Below are 23,229 nucleotides of genomic sequence, written 5' to 3'. Positions count from 1 at the left end.
TGAGTGTAGGCTGATCTAGGACCTTAGTTTTCTTAAAACTGATTTTTAGTCTGAAGTTAGAAAAATGCATTGTTATACGTTGCAGGTCTGACTGACTGTGGGCCAGGAGGGCAGAGTCATCGGTGAAAAGAAATTTACAGATGAGTTTTTCTTTTGTCTTTGTGTGAGCCTGAAGATGCCGGAGGTTGAAAAGGCCTCCATCAGTCCAGAAGCGTACGTAAACTCCCCCCTTTAAGTCTTCCGTTGCCTGCTGCACCTGCTGAAAAAGATGGATAAGGTCAGGGCCAGAACACATCCCTGCTGCACGCCATTGGAGATTCAGAAGGGACTCAAGAGGTTGCTGTTTTGCTTGACTTCTCCGTACTGCTTTTCGTGAAGCTGCTTCACCATGGCCAGGAACCTGGGTGGGGATCCACGTTTTACAAGGACTTTCCAAAGTCCATCTCTGCTCACAGCATCAAATGCCTTGGTGAGGTCTACGAAAGTGACATACAGGCCTTTGTTTTGCTCACGCCACTTTTCTTGTAATTGCTCGAGTGCAAATACTATCTCTGTAGTGCCTCAGTTTGCTCGGACACCTCTAGGAGGTTTTCTTTCCCAATGATAGGCACAAGCCTGTTCAGAAGTATTGTAGCCAGGATCTTCCCAGGAATAGAAAGGAGGGTGACCCCATGGTAGCTGGAGTAGTCTGATTTTTCTCCTTTGTTTTTGTACAAGGTGATGGTAATGGCATCATGCAGATCCTGCGGAATCCTGCACTGTTGCCAGCAGGCCGTGAAAAACTCAGATTGGTGTATAGGGCAGGGCCACGATGCTTCAAGGCTTTGGGTGGAATTCCATCAACTCCGGGGGCTTTGTTGCTCTTCATCTGGTTGATGCGGTCACAGTTTCCTCCAGAGTTGGGCTCCCATCCAGTTCTTCTTTGAAGGGTTGTTGTTGGATGTGATTGATGGCAGTATCATGCACTGTGCTGAAGAGTTTCAAAGTACTCCGATCAGTGATTCAGGACTGATTACTTGTCGGTGCGTAGGGTCTTGACACAGGCGCTCAAGGAGTTTTGGGTTTGATGTGCTGGTCCATAGACAGATTTTAGTGCTTCATAGAAACTTATGTCGCCAGTATTAGCGTACAGTTGAGTTTTTCCACAAGTGCGATCCACAAGTCATTTTGGATGTTCCTCAGTTTACTGCATGCTTGACAGTAGGTTGTCTTTTTCTCTTGGCTGGCCAGCTGAGCATGATGATCAGACCTTTTTATTTTTAACAGACCTTGAATTTCCTTGTCGTTTTCATCAAACCAGTCCCTATTCTTCTTGGTGCATGACTCTATTGGAAGTATCCAGTACTGCAGCTTTGATGTGTTCCCAGAGGTCTTCTGGAATCAACAGTGAGATCAGGATGTCCCAGTCCAGTCTGGAAGGTTGCTTGATATCCATTTCTGCAAGACGAGGCTTGCAGGTTGCTGACTCAATTTCTTTGATGGGTTGTCTCTAGGCCTGTTCTTGGGCTTAGGCTTGAAGTGTAAGTTCAGCTTTGAATGAATGAGCTGGTGGTCTGTATGACAGTCAGCACTGGGCATGACTCTAGTATGCAGGACATCCTTCAGGTGCCAGTGTTTAGAGCGGGGATGCATGCATGTGGTCTTTTTGTTGAAAGAAGGTGTTGGTTATGGACAGCTGCTTTACTGCACAGTGTTCCAACAGTAAACATCTGATTTTATTGCAGTTTCCAACTCCATGGTTTCCTCGCACTCCTTTCCATGCCAGGCTGTCACGGCCCACTCAACCATTGAAATCGCCAAGGACGACAATTTTGTCCTTGGGAGGGGCATTCTGGATGAGTTCATGGAGATCTGTGTAGAACTTATCTTTGTCAGCTGGGTTAGCATTCAGGGTTGGAGCATAAACGCTGTGAGAGTTGCATATTGCTGGTCTTGGAGGAGGAGGTGCAGGGACATGATGCGTTCGGAATGGCTGATTGGCAGGCTTGAAAGTTTAGTGGCGATAGCCTTCTTCACCATGAAGCTCACACCAAAGAGGCGTTGTTCACCTTGAAGTCTACCTGACGAATAGAGGGTGTAGGCAGCGTTGTGTTGTGTCAGGCTGCCTTGTTCAGAAAAGCAGACCTCCCTCAGGGCTGCTATATCAATGTCTAATCTGGTGAGCTCATGGGCCACCAGGACTGAGCGTCGTTGGGTGCGGCGGTTGTCACCAGAGTCAAGCATTGTTCTCACGTTCCAGCAGGCGAGTTTCACAATTTTTCTTCTTTTCCCACCTTGTAAAGCAAGCTTAGGAGTTTGCATTTCCTTCTCTGTTGTAGTTTGACCGCATTAAGAGATGCCCGTTGACCACGGCAAGCTAACTGGGTAGTAGGGAGATGAGCATTTGTTTCGGCCACCTTTTCTAGGCCCCTCTTCAATTCAGGAGCAAGCAGTGCTGTCCTTCAAAAAGGCTGCTTGGTTGCTCAGGGTGCTACTGGGTGATGATGCTGTCTGTAGGTCATCATTAAAACGAACAATATCCTAAGCCACCTGCATGCAGAATTGGAACTGCGGCTGCCAGTGCCATCTTGTACCTGCCGTTTTCACCCCTTTCCCATCACTACAGGACTTACTTGTTGAATTGTAGTTGGGATGGATTTCCTTCCTTCCTGCACAGTGGTGCTTTAAGATGGAGTACAGTTTGCGCTGAACGACCCCACCCTTTAAGCCTGGAGCTCATCTGTAGTGGCCCAGTGAACTGGGATGGCGGTAGCGAGGTCTCCAAGCCGTAGGTTTGGATTCAGAGGTTCCCTCTCCTAGGTGGGTTGCCGACCAAGGCTTGTGGGACCCTCCTTCCCTTATTATTTTATCCATAGCTAGTATATCAACAACCGTAGTCCACGCAATATGGGGTGGCACGCCTTTGGTCTAGAACACGGTCACTTGAGCTGCTTGGAATCCTTCTGCATGACTGTTACCACCTGGGCAGATGTCTTTCTTGATAAAGGTGTCATGTTCATCATTTCTCCCATCAGCTGAGACGGTAGGCCGGGGTGTGGCGCTTGAAGCCAGCAGTGAGAGCTGGGTGCAGATGAGGACCAGCGATTCCAGTCCATCCTACAAATTGGATGCAGCTGACTGAAAATACAAGGGTATTACCTCTATCTGAACACCCCATTCAATACTGGAGTAGTTAAAGTCTCCCATTATCATTACTTTATAGTTCTTGCAACTCTCTTATTTGCAAATCTGCTCCTCTATCTCCTCCTCACTATTTGATGGCCTAGAAAATGCACCAACTCATCTAACAGCTTCTTTATTGTTTCATAACTCCAATCAAATAGATTCTGTTTTGACCCATCAAGGACATTCTCTTTCTAGCAATAATATAAGCATCCTGTAGGATCTAGCACAGGTTAGCTGCAGCCCAGTCTTCCTAATGTTTTTGCCTTAGAGACACTCCCACATTATGGCAGCTTAACATTTATATTTTCTTTTTGATAATCATTCTTATACACTCACAAATGCAAAGTACAATTACAGGCATTTTACGCTTGACTCAGCACAAAGTGAATTGAGATTGTCCACCTTTTTGTTACTTCGGATCCTTAACTGTCCTTGGAATAATATTTTTCTCTATTTCAACTAAGCCTTCTGCTTCAAATTCAAGCATAAAATACTGAGTAATTATCAAAGAAGAGGGCATGAGATAGTGAGAGATGAAAACACTGCTGTAGAAAAGACAAGGACATAAACAAATGAAAATAACAGGAAAGAGAATGTAACAACCAAATCAGAGTCAGTAATGAGTGGCATGTAGCTCAATGCACAGATCATTCAAACAAATGGAGGAATTGGAGGGATGTGGAGCTATAATGGGACAGCTTAGGCTTGGACAGAAGTGAACACTTAAATTCTTGGTTTTAACATTTTCAGAAGATGGCAGTGGTGGTGGAAGAAGGGGGATGGAGTGGCAGTGTTACTAAAGGAATCTCACAGTACTAAAATATAAAGATGTTGTTGGGGGGTGGGGGGGGGGGGGGGTTGTAATAAGAAAAGAATCCATACAGAGTTAAGAAATTGGAATGGAAATGGTGCAGTTTTCAATGTGAATTAGTGTTTCTGAGCAATGGCAATCTGTAGAGAGATATGCAAAACAAAGTTTTACATGTCTGGAATGCATTGCAAAAGCATTCCCCACTGTTTCCTAGTATACTTCTAGCCTAACAAGAAATAAAGCATAGTTTCATTTTGCTCTGATAAATAAAAGGGGCGACTAACTGATATGAGAATAGGAGAACTGTGAAATAGCAACCACAAAATTGTTTAGTTCAATGCAATAATAGAAAAGGATAATGAGAAATTAAAGACGAGTGCTGGATTGGAAAAAGGAAAAGTTGTTTGAGATAATGGATCTAATGCAAATTAACTAAGGAGCAAGATTAGAAAACAGTGGGAGATCTTCACATTGGGGATGGATAGAAGGCATAAAAGGGGTGCATCAAAACATAGAATTTCAAGGATGAATGGATGTTTAACTAAACAGAGACTAAAAAGGAGGCATAAAATAAAGTTACAGCTAACAATACCACAGAAAGTGCAGTTAGGAGATGAAAAGTGAGATTAGAAGGCTAAAAGGTGAATATGAAAAATACCCAGCAGGTAGCATAAAAGCAAATAGTAAGGGCATTTGTAAGGTTATAAAAAATTAAGAATTGAGCTTCTCAAGGAGCGAGTCCAGTTGTGGAAGGTGAAAGTATTAGAGAAATATATTAAATATTTTGCATCGGTTTTTACAAGTAATGATGGAAGTGAGAATATGGGTTTATTAATAGATGATATTGAACAATTGTGCATGGTAATGGAAAGTTGTATTTGACAAATTTAATATAGTTTGTCAGTGATGAGAAATCAGCAATTTAAAATTGACAGAAAATAAGAGACCGAGATATTTCTTTATGGATGTTTGTTGGAGTATGGAATGTTTTGCCACAGCAAGTGGTTGAGGCAGAGACCATTACATCTTTTAACGGAAAATTGGACAAAGGTTTTAAGAAGAAACAGGGCTATTGGAAAAGCACAAAGCAGTGGAATTGATTTTAGATTACTCCAGCAAAGAGCTGGCACACATACAATAGATCAGATGGCTTATTTCTGTGCTGTAAGCTTTTATGATTCAAATCTCAGGTTCCAGAATGAAAGAACAGGTATGAGAGGAATATATTGTGACAAAAATCAACTTTTGCCTTTATCTCAGTTTAAAAAAAAATACCATTTTCAAAATAATTATACATTTAGTTAAAATTACAATCTGTTGACTCAGACAAAAATGTCTGGAGACCCTTCTTGCAATGCAGAATGTTGACATACTAACATTTTGGCTGCAAAATTATTACAGCTGATATCCAGTAGAACAATTCTTGTTAGCTATTGAAATACAGATATAAATTACCTTATTGGATTGATGGAGCACAAGCAAGCAGGGGGAGCGGAAGGAGCAAACTGCTCAGTGTGAGGGAAAAGGTCAAACACATTAGTCAACGGATCAGAGAGTTGCAAAAGTGATAAAAAAAAAACTTTTGGTGGGGGGGGGGGGGGGGGGGTCGATAAACACCTAAACGGTAGATTGTGCCTAGAGCTCTTTCACGGGGGAGATATTGTGTTCACTGTTGCTCGGGTGCAAGATGCCAGCAGAGTGAACAGAGTAAGAGTCAATCACAGTCCATGTCAGCAGATCTGTAGCGACCCTCCATGAAGATATGATGCTTCAGCTTAGCAACACAGGGAAGCTCGACAAAAACTGGGTGAGGGTAGACCTGGGAAAAAAGTCTACTGGGTTTTCAGAAGTTGCTGTTGATGGGTCAACTGCTGAAGTGGGTACAAAGTGCCAAACCAGCTTAATAAGTGGAGGGTGAGGGATTCAATAGACACTCATTCAAATGGGCTATGGAGCCTGACTGGAGTTTGGGCAGCAGAGTTCTACAGCTGGGCCATTCATGGAGCACAGGTGGACATTTTGTGAAGCTGACTTTACAGATCGGCACAATTGATCTTACATTCAGCCAAAGGAAATATTAACTTTAGCGAAGCAGAGTTATACTCATTTTTTCCCCTTCCAAAATACATTTCAACAAAACACTAAACTTTCACCCACATATTGTGATCCTGCAATAACTGCTGCCACCCAATGTTTTTACATTGGAACTGCATGCAGACTAGTCATCAAATGTTTGAAAGTGGACAGGACTTTTAACACCGTAAATACCAAGGCCACAAACAGCACCACCTCAAAGCCGAACGGGTACTGCAGGTAAATACTGACTTTTGTAAAATGGATTTTGTTAAAGACAAAGCCAGGCATAAAATGTTTCAATGCATTTAGAACTGGAATATAGCAACACTGATTTTAGCATAAATGCTTTCCAAAGAAATTCAATATTGAAAGCTAAACAATTTTAAAAATCAAATCTTCAGCACTTTACCTGAAAGAGTAACAATTCCAGTTGGTTGAGATTGAAAGCGTAGATACGTATTGCAGAACTCTGCTGATTCCAGTGCCAAGAAGAGTACATTACCCAAAAAGTACCCTGCTGTCTGTCCAACAGAATTGCAAGTAGAAGCAAGTCCTACATTTTCTTTGGATAACATAGTTAATGCCCAGCCATCCACTGCTATATCCTGAGTAGCAGCCAGGAACCCAAACATAAAAAATACAACTGTGAGTTTAATAATATTGGGACTAGTGTGTTCATCACTTTTCAGTAATGCATCCACTTCAAATGACAGACAAAGCATAAAAAGCCCCAAAAAATACTGAGTTGGCACCAGCCAAGATTTTCTTCGCCCAAAGTTTGGGAAATAAGCAGCATCCACTAAGGGTGCCCACAACAGTTTTAGACTGAAGGGCCAAAACACAAAGCTGTAAATAGCTTGGTCCGAATAACTAACATTTTTGCTTTGTAGTATAAGTGGGATGCTCCCAGCCAAACCAAGTGGAATTCCCTGCAAGACATAAAGGAATAAGAGCAATAAAACATTATTTAAATCATTTTTAAGGACTATTTTATGATCAGGTTCAGCTAATCCATGGTCATGGTATTTTAATAAGCCTTTGCTTTCATCCATTTCCAAATTGGTCTCATGGTTCCACACATCATGTTGCATGCGCCAAACTTCAAGGGGATTTTGAATACGTTGCCTGCTGCGTTCTTTGGGTATATCTGATGACAGCATGTCAGATCTGAAGACCAGGGCTCAGTTCTTCAATCAACGCATCACATTTGGAGCCTAAAAACAAAAATAGTGAAGAAAATTAGTTTTTAATCAATGCTCAAACAAAAAAAAGTTACCTTTACTGGGCAGTCAAATGTTTCTAGAAGCTCTTTACATAGATCACAAATAATTTCTGCATGTTCAAGAACATTTTCCATTTTAGTTAATAATTTCCTAGCTCATAACTAAAGCTTTTCTCTACACCACTCTAATACGCCTTTACCTCAGGAAAGCACTTCTGCTTCGTCTGTGTAGTATTTCAATCTCCATACAGTAACTCAATGAAATAACTGAATTTCAAGTTATTCATTTCTAAATTGAAATGCACAGGAAACCAAGAATCATCAAAACTAATTTTACATCGACTTCTCCATAAACCAGGAAAAAGCAACTATCTCTATCAGAACTGGTTTGAACCCATGTCTCAAGAAGAGAAAAGAACAAAGTTATATAACACTGGTACTTATTTATAATAACACATACTGTTGTCTCAACAAATCATGATAGACAATACTTGTGAACAGCAGCACCTGTTATCATGATTTCTTTGTTGATAGTTAGAAAAGATTGTATGAATGCAAACCCATAGCTGTTTACTTAAAGAATTTAAAGTGTATATTTAATCGTAATTCCAGTATTTTGTTTAAAAATACTTTCCTCCTGAAACATTTTTTTTAGACTTCAGAATCTTGGAAATGGCATAAACTATAAAACTTGAGTAATTATGAAGTCATTTGTTTATGGATTTTTTTTAAATTAAAGACTTTTAAGTTAGCAAACTCATTAATGGAGTAATAAATTGTACATTTTCTGCATCCCACATTTGGACGTGCTAGGAGCACACCAGGTAATTGCACACCTCTCAGCCTGCAATTTTCCATCATAATTGTAAGGCAGCAGCATAAAGACAGAAATCAGCGGACAATGTGCAAAGTGGTGATGGGGTTCTCGAGGGTGCAAAATGGGCAGACATGGGAACACAGCGGAGGTGAGGGAGATCTGATGGTTCAAAAGGGGCAATGACAGTTTCGGTTCCATTCTCAGAAATCCCTCCTGTGAGAATAAAAAGAAATTGTTAGAGGCCCAGATTATATATGCTCTTAATTTTTCCAAGGCTGTTGGGATACCCTTTTAGCTTGATTGTCAATTCTCTTTAATCAGGTAAGTATTCCCTGCCCCTCTTGACGCGCTTTTGGATAATCCATCTGTTCCTGTCTGTCTTGCAACCTCTAATTTGTACTGTTCCTATTTTGAAATGTCTTAACATGTTCAATTTAATACAAAATTTGAATTTCCACTGAATTACATGTGCTGGAATTTTTTGCACTGGCTGAAAGTTATAAATGGTGAGAAGGTGGTTTTAAACTGAAAAATACAAATAGTAAAAGGGTAGCCAAAGGAAGGCGAATTAGGGACCAAAAAGGATATCTTCTTATGGAGACAGAAGGCATGGCTGGGATACCAAATGAATACTTTATATCTGTCTTCACTAAAAGAGGATGCTTCCAATGTCACAGTGAAGGAGGAGGCAGTAGAGAAAATTCTTCTTTGGCCTCCTTATCTCGAGAGACAATGGGCAAGCGCCTGGACGTGGTCAGTGGTTTGTGGAGCAGCGCCTGGAGTGGCTATAAAGGCCAATTCTAGAGTGACGGGCTCTTCCACAGGTGCTGCAGAAAAATTTGTTTGTCGGGGCTGTTACACAGTTGGCTCTCCCCTTGCGCTTCTGTCTTTTTTCCTGCCAACTGCCAAGTCTTATCGACTCGCCACACTTTAGCTCCGCCTTTATGGCTGCCCGCCAGCTCTGGCAAACGCTGGCAACTGACTCCCACAACTTGTGATCAATGTCACAGGACTTCATGTCGCGTTTGCAGACGTCTTTAAAGCGGAGACATGGATGGCCGGTGGGTCTGATACCAGTGGCGAGCTCGCTGTACAATGTGTCTTTGGGGATCCTGCCATCTTCCATGCGGCTCACATGGCCAAGCCATCTCAAGCGCCGCTGACTCAGTAGTGTGTATAAGCTGGGGATGTTGGCCGTCTCGAGGACTTCTGTATTGAAGATACGGTCCTGCCACCTGATGCCAAGTATTCTCCGGAGGCAGCAAAGATGGAATGAATTGAGACGTCGCTCTTGGCTGACATACGTTGTCCAGGCCTCGCTTGACACAGGCTTGATACACTCGGACTTTTGTGTTCCGAGTCAGTGCGCCATTTTCCCACACTCTCTTGGCCAATCTGGACATAGCAGTGGAAGCCTTTCCCATGCGCTTGTTGATTTCTGCATCTAGGGACAGGTTACTGGTGATAGTTGAGCCTAGGTAGGTGAACTCTTGAACCACTTCCAGAGCGTGGTCGCCAATATTGATGGATGGAGCATTTCTGACGTCCTGTCCCATGATGTTCGTTTTCTTGAGGCTGAAGGTTAGGCCAAATTCATTGCAGGCAGCCGCAAACCTGTCGATGAGACTCTGCAGACACTCTTCAGTGTGAGATGTTAAAGCAGCATCGTCAGCAAAGAGGAGTTCCCTGATGAGGACTTTCCGTACTTTGGACTTCGCTCTTAGACGGGCAAGGTTGAACAACCTGCCCCCTAATCTTGTGTGGAGGAAAATTCCTTCTTCAGAGGACTTGAACGCATGTGAAAGCAGCAGGGAGAAGAAAATCCCAAAAAGTGTGGGTGCGAGAACACAGCCCTGTTTCACGCCACTCAGGATAGGAAAGGGGTCTGATGAGGTGCCGCTATGTAGAATTGTGCCTTTCATATTGTCATGGAATGAGGTGATGATACTTAGTAGCTTTGGTGGGCATCCAATCTTTTCTAGTAGTCTGAAGAGACCACGTCTGCTGACGCGGTCAAAGGCTTTGGTGAGATCAATGAAAGCAACGTAGAGGGGCATCTGTTGTTCGCAGCATTTCTCCTGTATCCGACGAAGGGAGAACAGCATGCCAATGGTCGATCTCTCTGCTCGAAAGCCACACTGTGCCTCAGGGTAGACGCGCTCAGCCAGCTTCTGGAGCCTGTTTAAAGCGACTCGAGCAAAGACTTTCCCCACTATGCTGAGCAGGGAGATTCCACGGTAGTTGTTGCAGTCACCGCGGTCACCTTTGTTTTTATAGAGGGTGATGATATTGACATCGCGCATGTCCTGAGGTACTGCTCCCTCGTCCCAGCACAGGCAAAGCAGTTCATGTAGTGCTGAGAGTATAGCAGGCTTGGCACTCTTGATTATTTCAGGGGTAATGCTGTCCTTCCCAGGGGCTTTTCCGCTGGCTAGAGAATCAATGGCATCACTGAGTTCTGATTTTGTTGGCTGTATGTCCAGCTCATCCATGACTGGCAGAGACTGGGCTGCATTGAGGGCAGTCTCAGTGACAACATTCTCCCTGGAGTACAGTCCTAGGTAGTGCTCAACGCAGCGGTCTATTTGCTTGCGTTGGTCAGTGATTGTGTCCCCTCTGATTTAGATTTGATGGGGGCGATCTTCTTGATGGTTGGCCCAGAAGCTCTCTTCATGTCATCATACATTCCTCTGATGTTTCCGGTGTCTGAGGCCAGCTGAATATGACTGCTTAGGTGTTGCCAGTAGTCATTTGCGCAGCGCCTGGCTGTTCTTTGTGCAGTGCTTCTGGCTGCTTTAAGTGCTACGGATGTTAACTCGCTGGGGGCATTCTTGTAGTTCAACAGTGCAATGCGCTTAGCGGCTATGACAGGTTCCAGCTCTTCAAAGTAAGATGGAAACCAGTCTGCATTCCTCTTCGCATGTTTGCCGTAGGTGGTCAAAGCTGACTCACAGATGGCGTCTCTGATGTGGGCCCACTTGGTCTCAGCATCCCCTGTGGGAATGTTTTGAAGGGCTGTTACAAGTGTGTTTAGAAATTTTTGTAACAGCTGTGGATAAGAAATTCTGCTTGTGTTGATGCACGGGTGGCCCTTCTGCTTGGAATGATGCAACTTCTTTGGTCTGAGTCTAACCTTGCTGCACACTAGGGAGTGGTCGGTGTCGCAGTCTGCACTGTGGAAGCTGCGTGTGATTTGAACACTGTTTAAAGGAGGCTCGCCTTGTGACGATGAGGTCTAGCTGGTGCCAACGACATGATCTTGGGTGCCTCCATGAAACCTGGTGACACGGTTTAGTGTGAAAGAACGAGTTGGTGATGCAGAGGTTATGATAGGTACACAACTCAAGCAGTCTCTGTCCATTCTCATTCATCCTTCCAACGCCATAGCGCCCAAGGCAGGAGGGCCATGAGTCATGGTCGGCCCCAACCCTGGCATTAAAGTGTCCCAGCAGGAACAGGCGTTCGGTGTTGGGGATGCTACTAATGATATTATGGAGTTCCTCGTAGAACTGGTCTTTAGCTTCAGGTGGGGAGCAGAGTGTTGGAGCATAGATGCTGAGTAGGTGTACTGGACCAGAGGTGGTGAGCAGTCGGATGGACAGTATGCGTTCCGAGCCATTTGAGGGAGGCTCTATCATGCTGAGCAAGGAGTTTCTGATGGCAAAGCCCACTCCATGCTGTCGTGGTTCTTCAGGATCTCTGCCCTGCCAGAAGAAGGTGTAGTCTTGCTCTGCTAGAGATCCACTCGCGGGGAGGCGTGTCTCCTGAAGTGCTGCAATGTCTACATTGAGTCTGCTGAGCTCGTTGTTAATGATGGCGGTCTTCCGAGAATCGTTGATTTGTACAAGGTCTTCCGACAGGCCAGGACACATAGTTCTGACGTTCCAGCTTGCAAAGCGAAGGGCTGGTACCTTCTTTCCTTTTTTCATGTTGTTTGGTGCGGTGTTGCAGTCCACTTTTCGGGCAGTGACCCTGAGCTCCAAGCACCCATTGAAGCAGGTGGACTGTGGCGGGACAGAACCTTATTGACCAGGGGCTGCCCGGTTTGAGGCGGGCGGTAGCTGTCCAGTGAGGTGCGATGACCTCTCCCACCGACAAAGGCAACCCGTGGTGCCCAATCTCTACGCCAATTGAGCTGGACTTATAACCCGTAACTGCTGCCTTCCGTGTTGTTTCAGTCGCTGCGAGGCGACTATGGAGTGACCTCTCCATGGCGCATGCCTCGGCGAATGTATGGAGGTTGAGAGTTGCCCAAGCGTCAAAACCCCCCTCTCGGCCTTTCTGGTGGGGTCCAAAGGAGTGCAGAGCACGACGTTTGGCACCAGTGTGGCTGCAGGAACTGCCGGAAACATGCCAAAGGTGACACATGACCGCCTACGGGGTTCCGCTCCGGATTTTCTTTTAGGGTTTACTCCCTTAGCCTTGGTCTCTCCCGAGACGCCCACAAGGGTTGTTAGGGCCCCTACACAGGTGTAGGAGGATGCTGATGGGAGGAGGGGGTGCGAGGGGGAGGGGTGGAGGGAAGGGGGTGCGAGGGGGAGCTGGGAAGGGGGCTGTAAGGGGGTGGGGGGGTGCAGGGGGGGGGGTTGAGCTGAGCGTGTGGAGCTGGGAAGGGGAAGTGGGAGGGGGGGGAAAGGGGATGCAGGTAATAAGCCATTTCCTCAGTTCCCACCATCGACGCCTGGAAAGCTCATCCGCGTCCTTTGGAGGTGAGCGACATCCTCGGGCGCCGGTACCAGCATTGCCGACAATGCGCTGCAGATGCTCTCCGAGCCATCTCCCGCGGGCGCTTTGAAGTTGCGGCCGAGGAGCCGGTCGTGGCTATTTGCGGGTTCAGAGCTTCCCCTCTGTGATACTTATTTCCTTAGGGTACCGCTGCTCCTTCTTCTCTGCAATGGACGTACCGCACGCCGCGGACACTCCGGACGGTGTAGACAGCAGGATCGGAGATCAAAGTATCACCAGCTGTACTTTGCAGTTTCGTCTGGATTTCATTCAATTTCATTGAGAAAACAAACAGCAGGTATGGCTGGGGGAGGGCAGTGGGCCCAGGTAACCTAAACTAGCTGTTAGCTTGTAGTTAGGGCTAAAATGAACTGATTAAAGAGTCAGGGGAGTTTAAACAGTTTAAGAGGGTAGATTGGGGGAGAAAACACTAAGAATGGGAGCAGATGGCCATGGATAGAGTTGAGCAGCAAGGGAGCTTCCTCGGGATTTTCTAAGATGGCTCCTGGGTTGAGCAGAGAAAATGGATAGGATAAAAATACATAAAGGAGGTACTTAAAAGGTTGGCATCTGGTTCGAATGGTGCATCTTACGTTGCTGAGGGAAGTAAGGGTGGAGAGAGTAGAGGCTCTGTCCACATTGCCAGAGGACTGGAGGATTGCAAATGTTACACCCTCATTCAAAAAAAGGGGAGAGGGATAAACTCAGCAATTACAGGCCAATCAACACACTGTCAGTGGTGGGTAAGCTTACAGACAAAATTAAATGGCACTTGGAAAAAAATATGGGTTAATACATGAAAACCAGCAAAGATGTATTAAAGGCAAATAATGTTTGACTAACTTGATTGAGTTATTTGCTGAAGTAACCAAGGGTGGATGAAGGTAGTGCAGTTAATGTTGCATATATGGACTTTCAAAAGGGGTTTGATAAAGTACCACATAACCGACTTGTTAGCAAAATTGAAGCACATTAAAGGGGCAATTGCTGTGTGGATAAGAAATTGGCTAAGGGACAGAAAACAGTAATGGTGACAGTTGTTTTTCAGACTGGAGGGAAGTGTTCAATCGTGTTTCCCAGGCGTCAGTGTTGGGACCACTGCTCTTTTTACACGTTAATTACCTGGATTTGAGTATAAAGGGCATAATTTCAAGGATTGCAGAGAACACAAAACTGAAATGTGGTAAATATGATGACGATAGAAACAGACATCAAGTGATCATAAAAGCAAAATACTGCAGATGCTAGAAATGTGAAATAAAAATGAATGTGCTGGAAATGCTCAGCAGGTCTGGCAGCATCTGTGGAGAGAGAAACAGAGTTAACGTTTCAGGTCTGCGATGTTCAGATGAAAGGTCACAGACCTGAAACGTTAACTCTGTTTCTCTCTCCACAGATGCTGTCAAACCTGATTGTTTCCAGTACTTTCTGTTCTTATTTCAGGTGGTCATAGACAGACTGGTGAAATGGGAAGACACAGATAAAATTCAATGCAAAGCAGTATGAAGTAATTCAATTTGGTAGGAAGAATGAGACGACGCAACATAAACCAAATGGTACAATTGTAAAAGACGAGCAGGATCAGAGACACCTGGAGGTTTACGTACACAAGTTTTTAAAAGTGGAAAGACAAATTAAGAAGGCTGTTAAAAAGGATCCTTGATTTTATTAATAGAGGCATAGAGTACAAAAGCAAGGAAGTTATGCCTATAGGATACCAGATAAGTCCCAGCTGGAGTATTGTGGCTAATTCTAGGCACCGCACCTTAGTAAGGATTTCAAGGCCTTGGAAGGGTTGCAGAGGAGATTTACTAGGATAGTACCAGGGACGAAAGACTTCAGTTACACATAGATTAGAGAAACTAGGGTTGTTCTCCTTCAAGCACAGAAGGTCAAGGGAGATTTGATAGAGGTGCTCAAAATCTTGAACAGTTTTGATAAGAATAGATAAGGAAAAACTGTTTCCAATGTCAGTAACCAGAGGACACAGATTTGAGGCAATTAGCAAAAGTACCAGATGCTAAATAAGGAAAAAAAACTATTTATGTTGTAATGAACCAGACTAGAGTGCCTGCAAAAAGGGGGAGGGGGAGTTGGTTTATAGCAGGTTCAAAAAAACTGAAAAAAAATTTGGACAAATACTTGAAAAGGATACATTTGCCAGGCTATGGGAAAAGATCAGGGCTGTGGGACTAATTAGACAGCACTTTAAAAGAGACAGCACACTAAAGGGGCCAAATGGCCACCTTCTGTGCTGTATTATTCCATGATTTTAATGAAAAAGAATCACAAAAACAATAAATGAAGAATGATTCTAAGCCATTGGAGCAAGTTAAGTCACGTAAAACTACCTTACTTCAGTAAATGCACATGAACACTTGGCACCAATTCACAATAAGCAGCAACTCTTTTTTTATATTGAAAGTCATTTAGGTGTCAATTATAACAATGTAACTGAAGGGTTCAGACATTATAAACTGCAAGAACACAAACCTTGAACAGATCACAATCAATATCAAATCTGCAGTTATCAACACTTGCTTTTTACTGGATCTTAATATGTTATGAACTTCATGAGAATATTAATGTCTTTTGTATTGCCAATACTAGAATTTATGTACATACACATACAGTAATTCACAGACACTTTCGAAAGTCACATGATACTCAACATTTAATTTAATATAAGCCTATTAAATATTAGTATAACTTTGGTTAGACAGTTGTAAACTGAATAAAACTAAATTAATCTCAAAGTTCTGGCATGCTAATCTATGTGATTAAGATGTTTAGACGACCAAACACATGGATTAAATTACAGAACTATTATTTATTTCACCCTTGCACAATATATTGTACAGGAAAATATTTTTAAACAATGTACTTTGTACCAAACTGGTTTCACAGTGTTATGAAGTGCAATGACTAAGGAAAACACCATATACAAGGCCTCTCTCTTTGGTCACTTGTCTGCAACTACAGTTTCCTAATGTAGGGGTAAAGAAATCTTTATTATGTAAACACAATTTTTTTCAAATCTCATTATTATCCTATCTGGTGATATTCTGATTTAAGGTCCAGGCAGCCTCACTCATTACAGACACAGAATAAAACAGCAGACCCATAACCACGTGAGCCTGCCCAATTCACCGACTCCCTGTTAATGAGGCGGCAGCGGCGGTTCAACTGCCAGTGCCTGCCTTTCTTATGGGACAACGAATAGATTTTAGCGTCAGGTCCTTGCTGGGAAAAAAGCATTAGCCTAGTAAAAGGCCAAGCTCTGCCCGAGCAGCAAAACCCCTTCCCCACTTGGCGGAAGGCCCTGACACACCGGCCAGGCCGCCCTTCTCATTACCCGGGACCAGCGGTGTGAACCCGTCCACCCGCTCGCACTCCTCAACCCGGCTGCCTGAAGCTGAAAAAGCGACCCACTCACCCGCCACAGCCGTTCCTGATGCTGCTACTGAATCTTGTTTCTGACCCTGGCTCCGGCTCCTCCCTCTATGGCAGCGCAAGACAACGGAGAGCAGTGACGTGGCTGATACTGATCGGTCCACAGCCTGCTGGAGGCAGCAGTGTCCTCACCTACTGTTACTCGCAGCCTGCTGGAGGCAGCAGTCCTCACCCACAGCCTGCTGGAGGCAGTCGGGCCCTCACCCACTCTCACCCACAGCCTGCTGGAGGCAGTCGGGCTCTCACCCATAGCCTGCTGGAGGCAGCAGTGTCCTCACCCACAGCCTGCTGGTGGCAGCCGGGCCCTCACCCACAGCCCACTGGAGACAGCCGGACCCTCACCCACTCTCACTCACAGCCTGCTGGAGGCAGCCAGGCCCTCACACACTCTCACCCACAGCCCGCTGGAGGCAGCCAGGCCCTTACCCACAGCCCACTGGAGGCAGCTGGGCCCTCACCCACAGCCCGCTGGAGGCAGCCGGGCCCTCACACACTCTCCCCAGAGCCCGCTGGAGGCAGCCTGGCCCTCACCCAGAGCCCGCTGGAGGCAGCCGGGCCCTCACACACTCTCCCCAGAGCCCGCTGGAGGCAGCTGGGCCCTCACACACACTCCCCAGAGCCCGCTGGAGGCAGCCGGGCCCTCACCCACTATCCCCCAGAGCCCTCAGGAGGCAGCCGGGCCCTCACACACTCTCACCCACTGCTTGCTGGAGGCAGCCGGGCCCTCCCCCACAGCCCGCTCGTGGCAGCCGGGCCCTCCCCCACAGCCTGTTGGAGGCTGCCAGGCCCAGACCTACAGCCCGCTGGAGGCAGCCGGGCCCTCACACACTCTCCCCAGAGCCCGCTGGAGGCAGCCGGGCCCTCACCCACAGCTCGCTGGAGGCAGCCGGGCCCTCCCCCACAGCCCGCTGGTGGCAGCCGGGCCCTCCCCCACAGCCTGTTGGAGGCTGCCAGGCCCAGACCTACAGCCCGCTGGAGGCAGCCGGGCCCTCACACACTCTCCCCAGAGCCCGCTGGAGGCAGCCGGGCCCTCACCCACTATCCCCCAGAGCCCTCAGGAGGCAGCCGGGCCCTCACAGACTCTCACCTACTGCCTACTGGAGGCAGTCGGGCCTTCACAAACTCTCACCCACAGCCCGCTGGAGGCAGCCGGGCCCTCCCCCACAGCCCGCTGGTGGCAGCCGGGCCCTCCCCCACAGCCTGTTGGAGGCTGCCAGGCCCAGACCTACAGCCCGCTGGAGGCAGCCGGGCCCTCACACACTCTCCCCAGAGCCCGCTGGAGGCAGCCGGGCCCTCACCCACAGCTTACTGGAGGCAGCCAGGCCCTCCCCACAGCCCGCTGGTGGCAGCCGGGCCCTCCCCTACAGCCTGTTGGAGGCAGCCGGGCCCAGACCCACAGCCACCTGGAGGTAGCCGGGCCCTCACACACTCTCCCCAGAGCCCGCTGGAGGCAGTCGGGCCCTCCCCCACAGCCCGCTGGTGGCAGCCGGGCCCTCCCCCACAGCCTGTTGGAGGCAGCCGGGCCCTCACCCACAGCTCGCTGGGGGCAGCTGGGCCCTCACCCACTCTCACCCACTGCCTGCTGGAGGCAGCTGGGCCCTCACACTCTCCTCCAGAGCCCGCTGGAGGCAGCCGGGCCCTCACCCACTCTCCCCCAGAGCCCTGAGGAGGCAGCTGGGCCCTCACCCACTCCCCCCCAGAGCCCTCAGGAGGCAGCTGGGCCCTCACCCACTCTCCCCCAGAGCCCTCAGGAGGCAGAGGGCCCTCACCCACTCTCCCCCTGAGCCCTCAGGAGGCAGCTGGGCCCTCACCCACTGTCAACCTCAGCCTGCTGGAGACAGGCCTACCCTCATCCACAGCCTGCTGGACATAGCTGGGCCCTCACCCGCTGTCAGCCATAGCCAGCTGGAGACAGGTGGGCCCTCACCCACTCTCACTCACAGCCCGCTGGAGACAAATGGGCTCCAGCCTGCTGGAGACAGCTGGGATCTAACCCATTGTCATCCACAGCCTGCTGGAGACAGGCGGGGCCCCACCCACAGCTTGCTGGATAAAGGCCTGCTACCCGACCTGAACCCAACGGGTCCCGACGACATGTTGGGTTCGGGTTTGGGTTGGGTTGGGTTGCACTTAAGTTTGTGCAGATCAGCAAGAAAGTGGAAAATGGAAGGTAAGTTAACTGATGGTCGGGTCGGGTGCGGGAAAAAATGGAAGGACTCAGGCCGGGTCGGGCTCGGGTTGGATGTTGTTCTGTTGAGCTCGGGTCGGATTTTTTTTTGCAGACCCGAGCAGGCCTTTACTGCTGGAGACAGCTGGGCCCTCACCCGCTGTCACCCACAGCCTGCTGGAGACAGCCGGGCCCTTACTATCACCCATATCCTGCTGGAGCAGCCGGGCCCTCACCCCCTGCCTGCTGGAGTCAGGCGGGTCCTCATCCAGCCTCACGCACAGGCTGCTGGGAAAGGCGGACCCATGCCCAGTATCCCTGCATCCTGCTAGAGACTCGCATGCCCTCACCCACCTTCACCCATGCCCTGCTGGAGACAGCCGGGCCTTCATCCACTGTCACCCACAGCCTCCTGGAGCTAGGCAGGCCCTCACCCAACATCACCCACCGCCTGCTGGAGACAGGCAGGCCCTCACCCCTTGTCGCCCACACTCTGCTGGAGACAGTCGGGCTCTCACCCAGTGTCACCCACAGCCTGCTGGATAACCATATGTGCTGGAAGTGTCGTCAGTTGCAGCAGCTTGAGCTCCGTGTTTCAGAATTTGAGCAACAACTGGCTTTGTTGTGGCACAACTGTGAGGTTGAGAGCTTCAAGCACATGAGTAAATATGGTCCACCTGCAGCTTAAGAGTATGCATGGACAGAGGGAATGGGTAACTGCCAGACAGTCAAGAAGAAACAGGCAGGTAGTACAGGAGACCCCTGAGTGCATCTCACTCTCTGAATACTGAGGAAAGTGATGGTTCATCTGGGGCGTGCAGCTGGAGCCAAGGCTATGGCACCACGCTGGCTCAGCTGCACAGGGTGACACAAGGAATACTGGAAGAGCAATAGTAATAGGAGATTTGATAGTTAGGGAAATAGACAGGTACTTCTGTGGTCGCGGACGTGAGTCCAGGATGGTGTGTTGCCTCCCTGGTGCCAGGGTAAAGGATGTTACTGAATGGTTGCAGAGAACCCTGAGGCGGGAGGGTGAACAGCCAGCAGTCATAGTCTAACGAAATTGGTACTAACGAAATAGGTAGGAAGGGGGATGTGGTTCAGAAAGTGTTTAGTGAGTTAGATAAGAAATTAGCAAGCAGGACCTCAAAAGTAGTAATCTCTGAATTACTCCCAGTAGCATGCGCAAATGAGTATAGAAACAGAAGGATAGTGCAGATGAATGCGTGGCTGGAAAGACGGTGATTCCTGGGACACTGGGACCAGTTCTGGAGAAGGTGGGACCTGTACAGGCCGGCCGGGTTGCACCTGAGCAGAGCTGGGACAAATTTCCTTGCGGGCCGATTTGCTCATGCTATTGGGGAGAGTTTAAACTTACTTGGCAGAGGTGTGGGAATGAGGAGATAATACAAGAGAGGAACACCAACATGCACAGAGAATTGGAAGAGACAGCTAGCACTAGAGTAGGAAATAGCAAAGAATTAGGTGGGGTCAGAGTGAGAGTGTTAAACAGTACGAAAGAAGGGAGTAGTTCCATATTAGGGGGAAGTGGACTGAGAAGGACTACGAGGAATGCAAAGACAGGATTACAATACATGTGTGTAAACACACAAAATGTGGTGAATAAGGTTGGTAAGCTACAAGCACAAATAGCAGTATGGGAATATGATGTAGTGGTAATAACGGAAACGTGGCTTAAAATGGCGAGGACTGGACGCTTAATATACGAGGATATAGAGTGTTCAGGGAAGATAGAGAAGGAAAAAAAAGGGAGGTGTGATGGCAGTCCTTATTAGGGAAGCCATTGCAGTGTTGGAAAGGGAGGATGTCCTTGAAGGGGCATGGACAGAATTCATTGGTTAGACTTGAGGAGCAAAAAAGGTATGATCATGTTACTAGGGATATTCTATAGGCCTGCAAATAGTGAGAGAGAGAGATAGAGGAGCAAATCTGCAGGGAAATCACAGAGGTGCACAAGAACTATAGAGTGGTGATATTGGGGGACTTTAATTACCCAAATATCAATTGGAATAATTTTAGAGTAAAGGGTAAGGAGGGGGAGGAATTTCTGAAATATGTTCAGGAGAACTTCCTTGATCAGTATGTTCTTAGCCCAGCTAGAAAAGAGGCATTGCTGGATCTGGTGCTGAGAAGTGAGATGGGCCAAGTGGACCAAGTGTCTGTCGGGTAGCACTTGGGTAAGAGTGATCATCGTATCATAAGGTTTAGACTCGTAATGCAGAAAAGGAACAAAATAAGGTAGATTGTCTAGATTCGAAGAGGGCTAATTTCAACGTGATGAAAAAGGATCTAGCCAGGGCAGAATGGAACCAAAGACTGACTAGTTACGTTAGATTGGAAAAGCTGGATTTGTTCTTCTTAGAACAAAGGAGATTGAGGGGAGATTTAATAAAAGTGTAGATGATTATGACAGCCTTAGATAAGTTAGACAAGGAAAAACTGTTCCCATTCACAAATGGTACAAGGACTTGGTGACACAGATTGAACGTTTTGGGCAAAAAATGCAGGGGGAATATGAGGAAGCACTTTTTAATGCAGCGGGTGGTAATGACCTGGAACTCACTGCCCACAAGGGAGGTGGCAGCAGAAACGATAAATTACTTCAAGAGGAGGTTGGATGTCCACCTGAGAGAAATAGACTCACAGGGCTACGGGGATCGAGTCAGCGAGTGGGACTGACTGGATAGCTCCGTGGAGAGCTGGAATGAACTCCATGGGCTGAATGGCCTCCTTCTGTGCCATATATGACTCTATGACTATGGCAGGCAGGCCCTCACCCACCGTCACCCACAGCATGCTGGAGACAGGTAGGCCCTCGCCTGGAACCACACAGTGGATCTTTAGAATCATTGGATTAATTCCAGCTTTTCTCATGGTAAAGGTACAGCTGCTGTGGTGCAGTGACGATAGTTCTCTCCTTAATTAGTATAGAGGTATCTCGCTAAACTCTGTAGCTTTCTACTCGGGGATTTAAGGTAAATGCTGTTTTAAATACTGATGGATATCTTAAATATTTTACTGTAACAATATTTAGACTTAAAGCTTGGATTCTCTGCTAGGAATAAGATTATACTTTCTTTTCCTAGAACTATTAACCTTGCAATTGTTCTACACATTGAATGTGAAGTGCATGTCTGGTTCTTTAATAAACTTTTACATAATTTAGAAAATATATTGTCTTATATAGTCTTCAGTATCTTGAACTCTAGAACCTATCTCCGTACAGTCTTCTGTGGGGAGGTACATTATTGAGGAGAGATGCACGAACCCTTATAATATCTGGGTTGTTATAATCTGGCTAAAACTTGTTAAAAAGGCTATCTAGAATATGGTAATATCCTCAGCTGGTTTCTTTCCTTTGGGGAGAGTTTGATCAGTTCTTCAGACCCATTCAAGTATCTGTGAGATCTGTCTTTCTCAACCTTAAGTGAGAGTGATCATCTGGGAATTATGCCTGATCTGAGATTGTCCCAAAAAGGGGCTAGGATTATAATCTACTTCAGAGATGAGAGTGCTACCACTGTGCCATGGCTAACCATAGGTTCATCTATGATCCAGCCATCCTCATAGTTGTGTTGGTCTTCAAGATAAACTATTTTGCACTACAACCTCTTTTGGTAAGCTATTCCAAAAGCTCAGCACGGTAATCCTGCTTGCATTTTGGATGAATCTGTTTCAAATCAGTTCACTGTCAGCATTGCTCACCGATAGCGCTGTCACCTCTGAATCTGAAGTTCATGTCCCACTGCAGTGGTTGATTGCATGATCTAGGCAAACACTTTACTTCTATACTGAAGGAGTGCTACATTGTTTTGAGGTACCATCCTTTGTTTGAAACATGAAACCGAGGCCCAATCTGTGTGTTCTGGTGGAAGTAAAATATCCCATGCCATGGTTTGAAGTAGAGCAGGAAAGTTCTCCTAATATCCTAGGTAACATTTATCTGTCAATCATCACTTCCACTAACAGAGTATCAATTTCATTACTTTGTGAACTTTGATGCGTGCAAATTGGCTAGTGCATTTGCCTATACATCACCTCAAAACTGTAATTATCTGTGGTACTTGGAACTGAGGATGTGACAGATGCCATGTCAAAGTAAGCTTTTTTACTTCTATACTTGTGTGCCCTTGTTCTGCTACTCTACCAAATCAAATATCCCTTACTATCTTTGAATCTTATTCATTATTCCGCCTTAAGTCTTCTCCCTAATAAAGTGTCCCAGTTCTGAGTCTGTCCTCGTATGTTATATTCCCTGGCCTCAAACATTCTTTTCCAGCTCAGCTCCATTCTTATGTAATGAGGGTTTCGTATACATCCTACTGCCCCATTTGCTTGTAAATATGAAATTAAAGATCTCATCCAATTCTTCAGCTATGACCACATTTCAGCATCCCTTTCAGAAGACAATGGTTCTAAAACTGTTACATTTTTTTCCTTTTTCCCTGGAGATTCTTCCCATTCTAAACATTACAACAATCGAGGGGTGAGAAGATTACAGCTTTGACCATTTTTGTTTCCATAAAGGTGAGGGAGGTTTCTGTTGAGATCAACCTTTACACATTTGGCATTCACTGAGTCACATAAAGAGATATTAGGGCAGATGACCAAAATTTTGATCAAAAAGGTGGGCTTTAAGGAGCATCTCAAAGGAGGAAAGAAAGATAGAGAGGTTTTGGGAGGAAATTCCAGAGCTTAGGGCCCAGGCCTTGGAGGCTTGTGCGGCTGGAGGAAGTTACACAGATAGGGAGGGGAGAGGCCATGGAGGAATT

At 46.6% G+C, this 23,229-nt stretch overlaps 1 protein-coding gene across 1 annotated transcript in view; it reads right to left on the bottom strand.

The window, feature by feature from the left end:
• slc33a1 (solute carrier family 33 member 1) overlaps positions 1-16,370 on the bottom strand; it is a 40,761-nt gene extending 24,391 nt beyond the window's left edge. The window contains exons 1-2 of the mRNA XM_068042220.1: positions 16,253-16,370; positions 6,462-7,266 (exon numbers count right to left, since the gene is read on the bottom strand). Of these exons, the coding sequence (XP_067898321.1) occupies positions 6,462-7,212 (751 nt within the window). The 5' untranslated portion in view covers positions 7,213-7,266; positions 16,253-16,370. The remainder of the gene's footprint in view (positions 1-6,461; positions 7,267-16,252) is intronic.
• Between the last annotated feature and the right edge of the window lie 6,859 nt (positions 16,371-23,229).

This window comes from Heterodontus francisci, chromosome 11 (genome assembly GCF_036365525.1).
Source record: "Heterodontus francisci isolate sHetFra1 chromosome 11, sHetFra1.hap1, whole genome shotgun sequence".
Lineage (NCBI taxonomy): Eukaryota > Metazoa > Chordata > Chondrichthyes > Heterodontiformes > Heterodontidae > Heterodontus > Heterodontus francisci.
The sequence above is the reverse complement of the archived record's forward strand: the minus strand, read 5'-3'. Positions and strand labels throughout refer to the sequence as shown.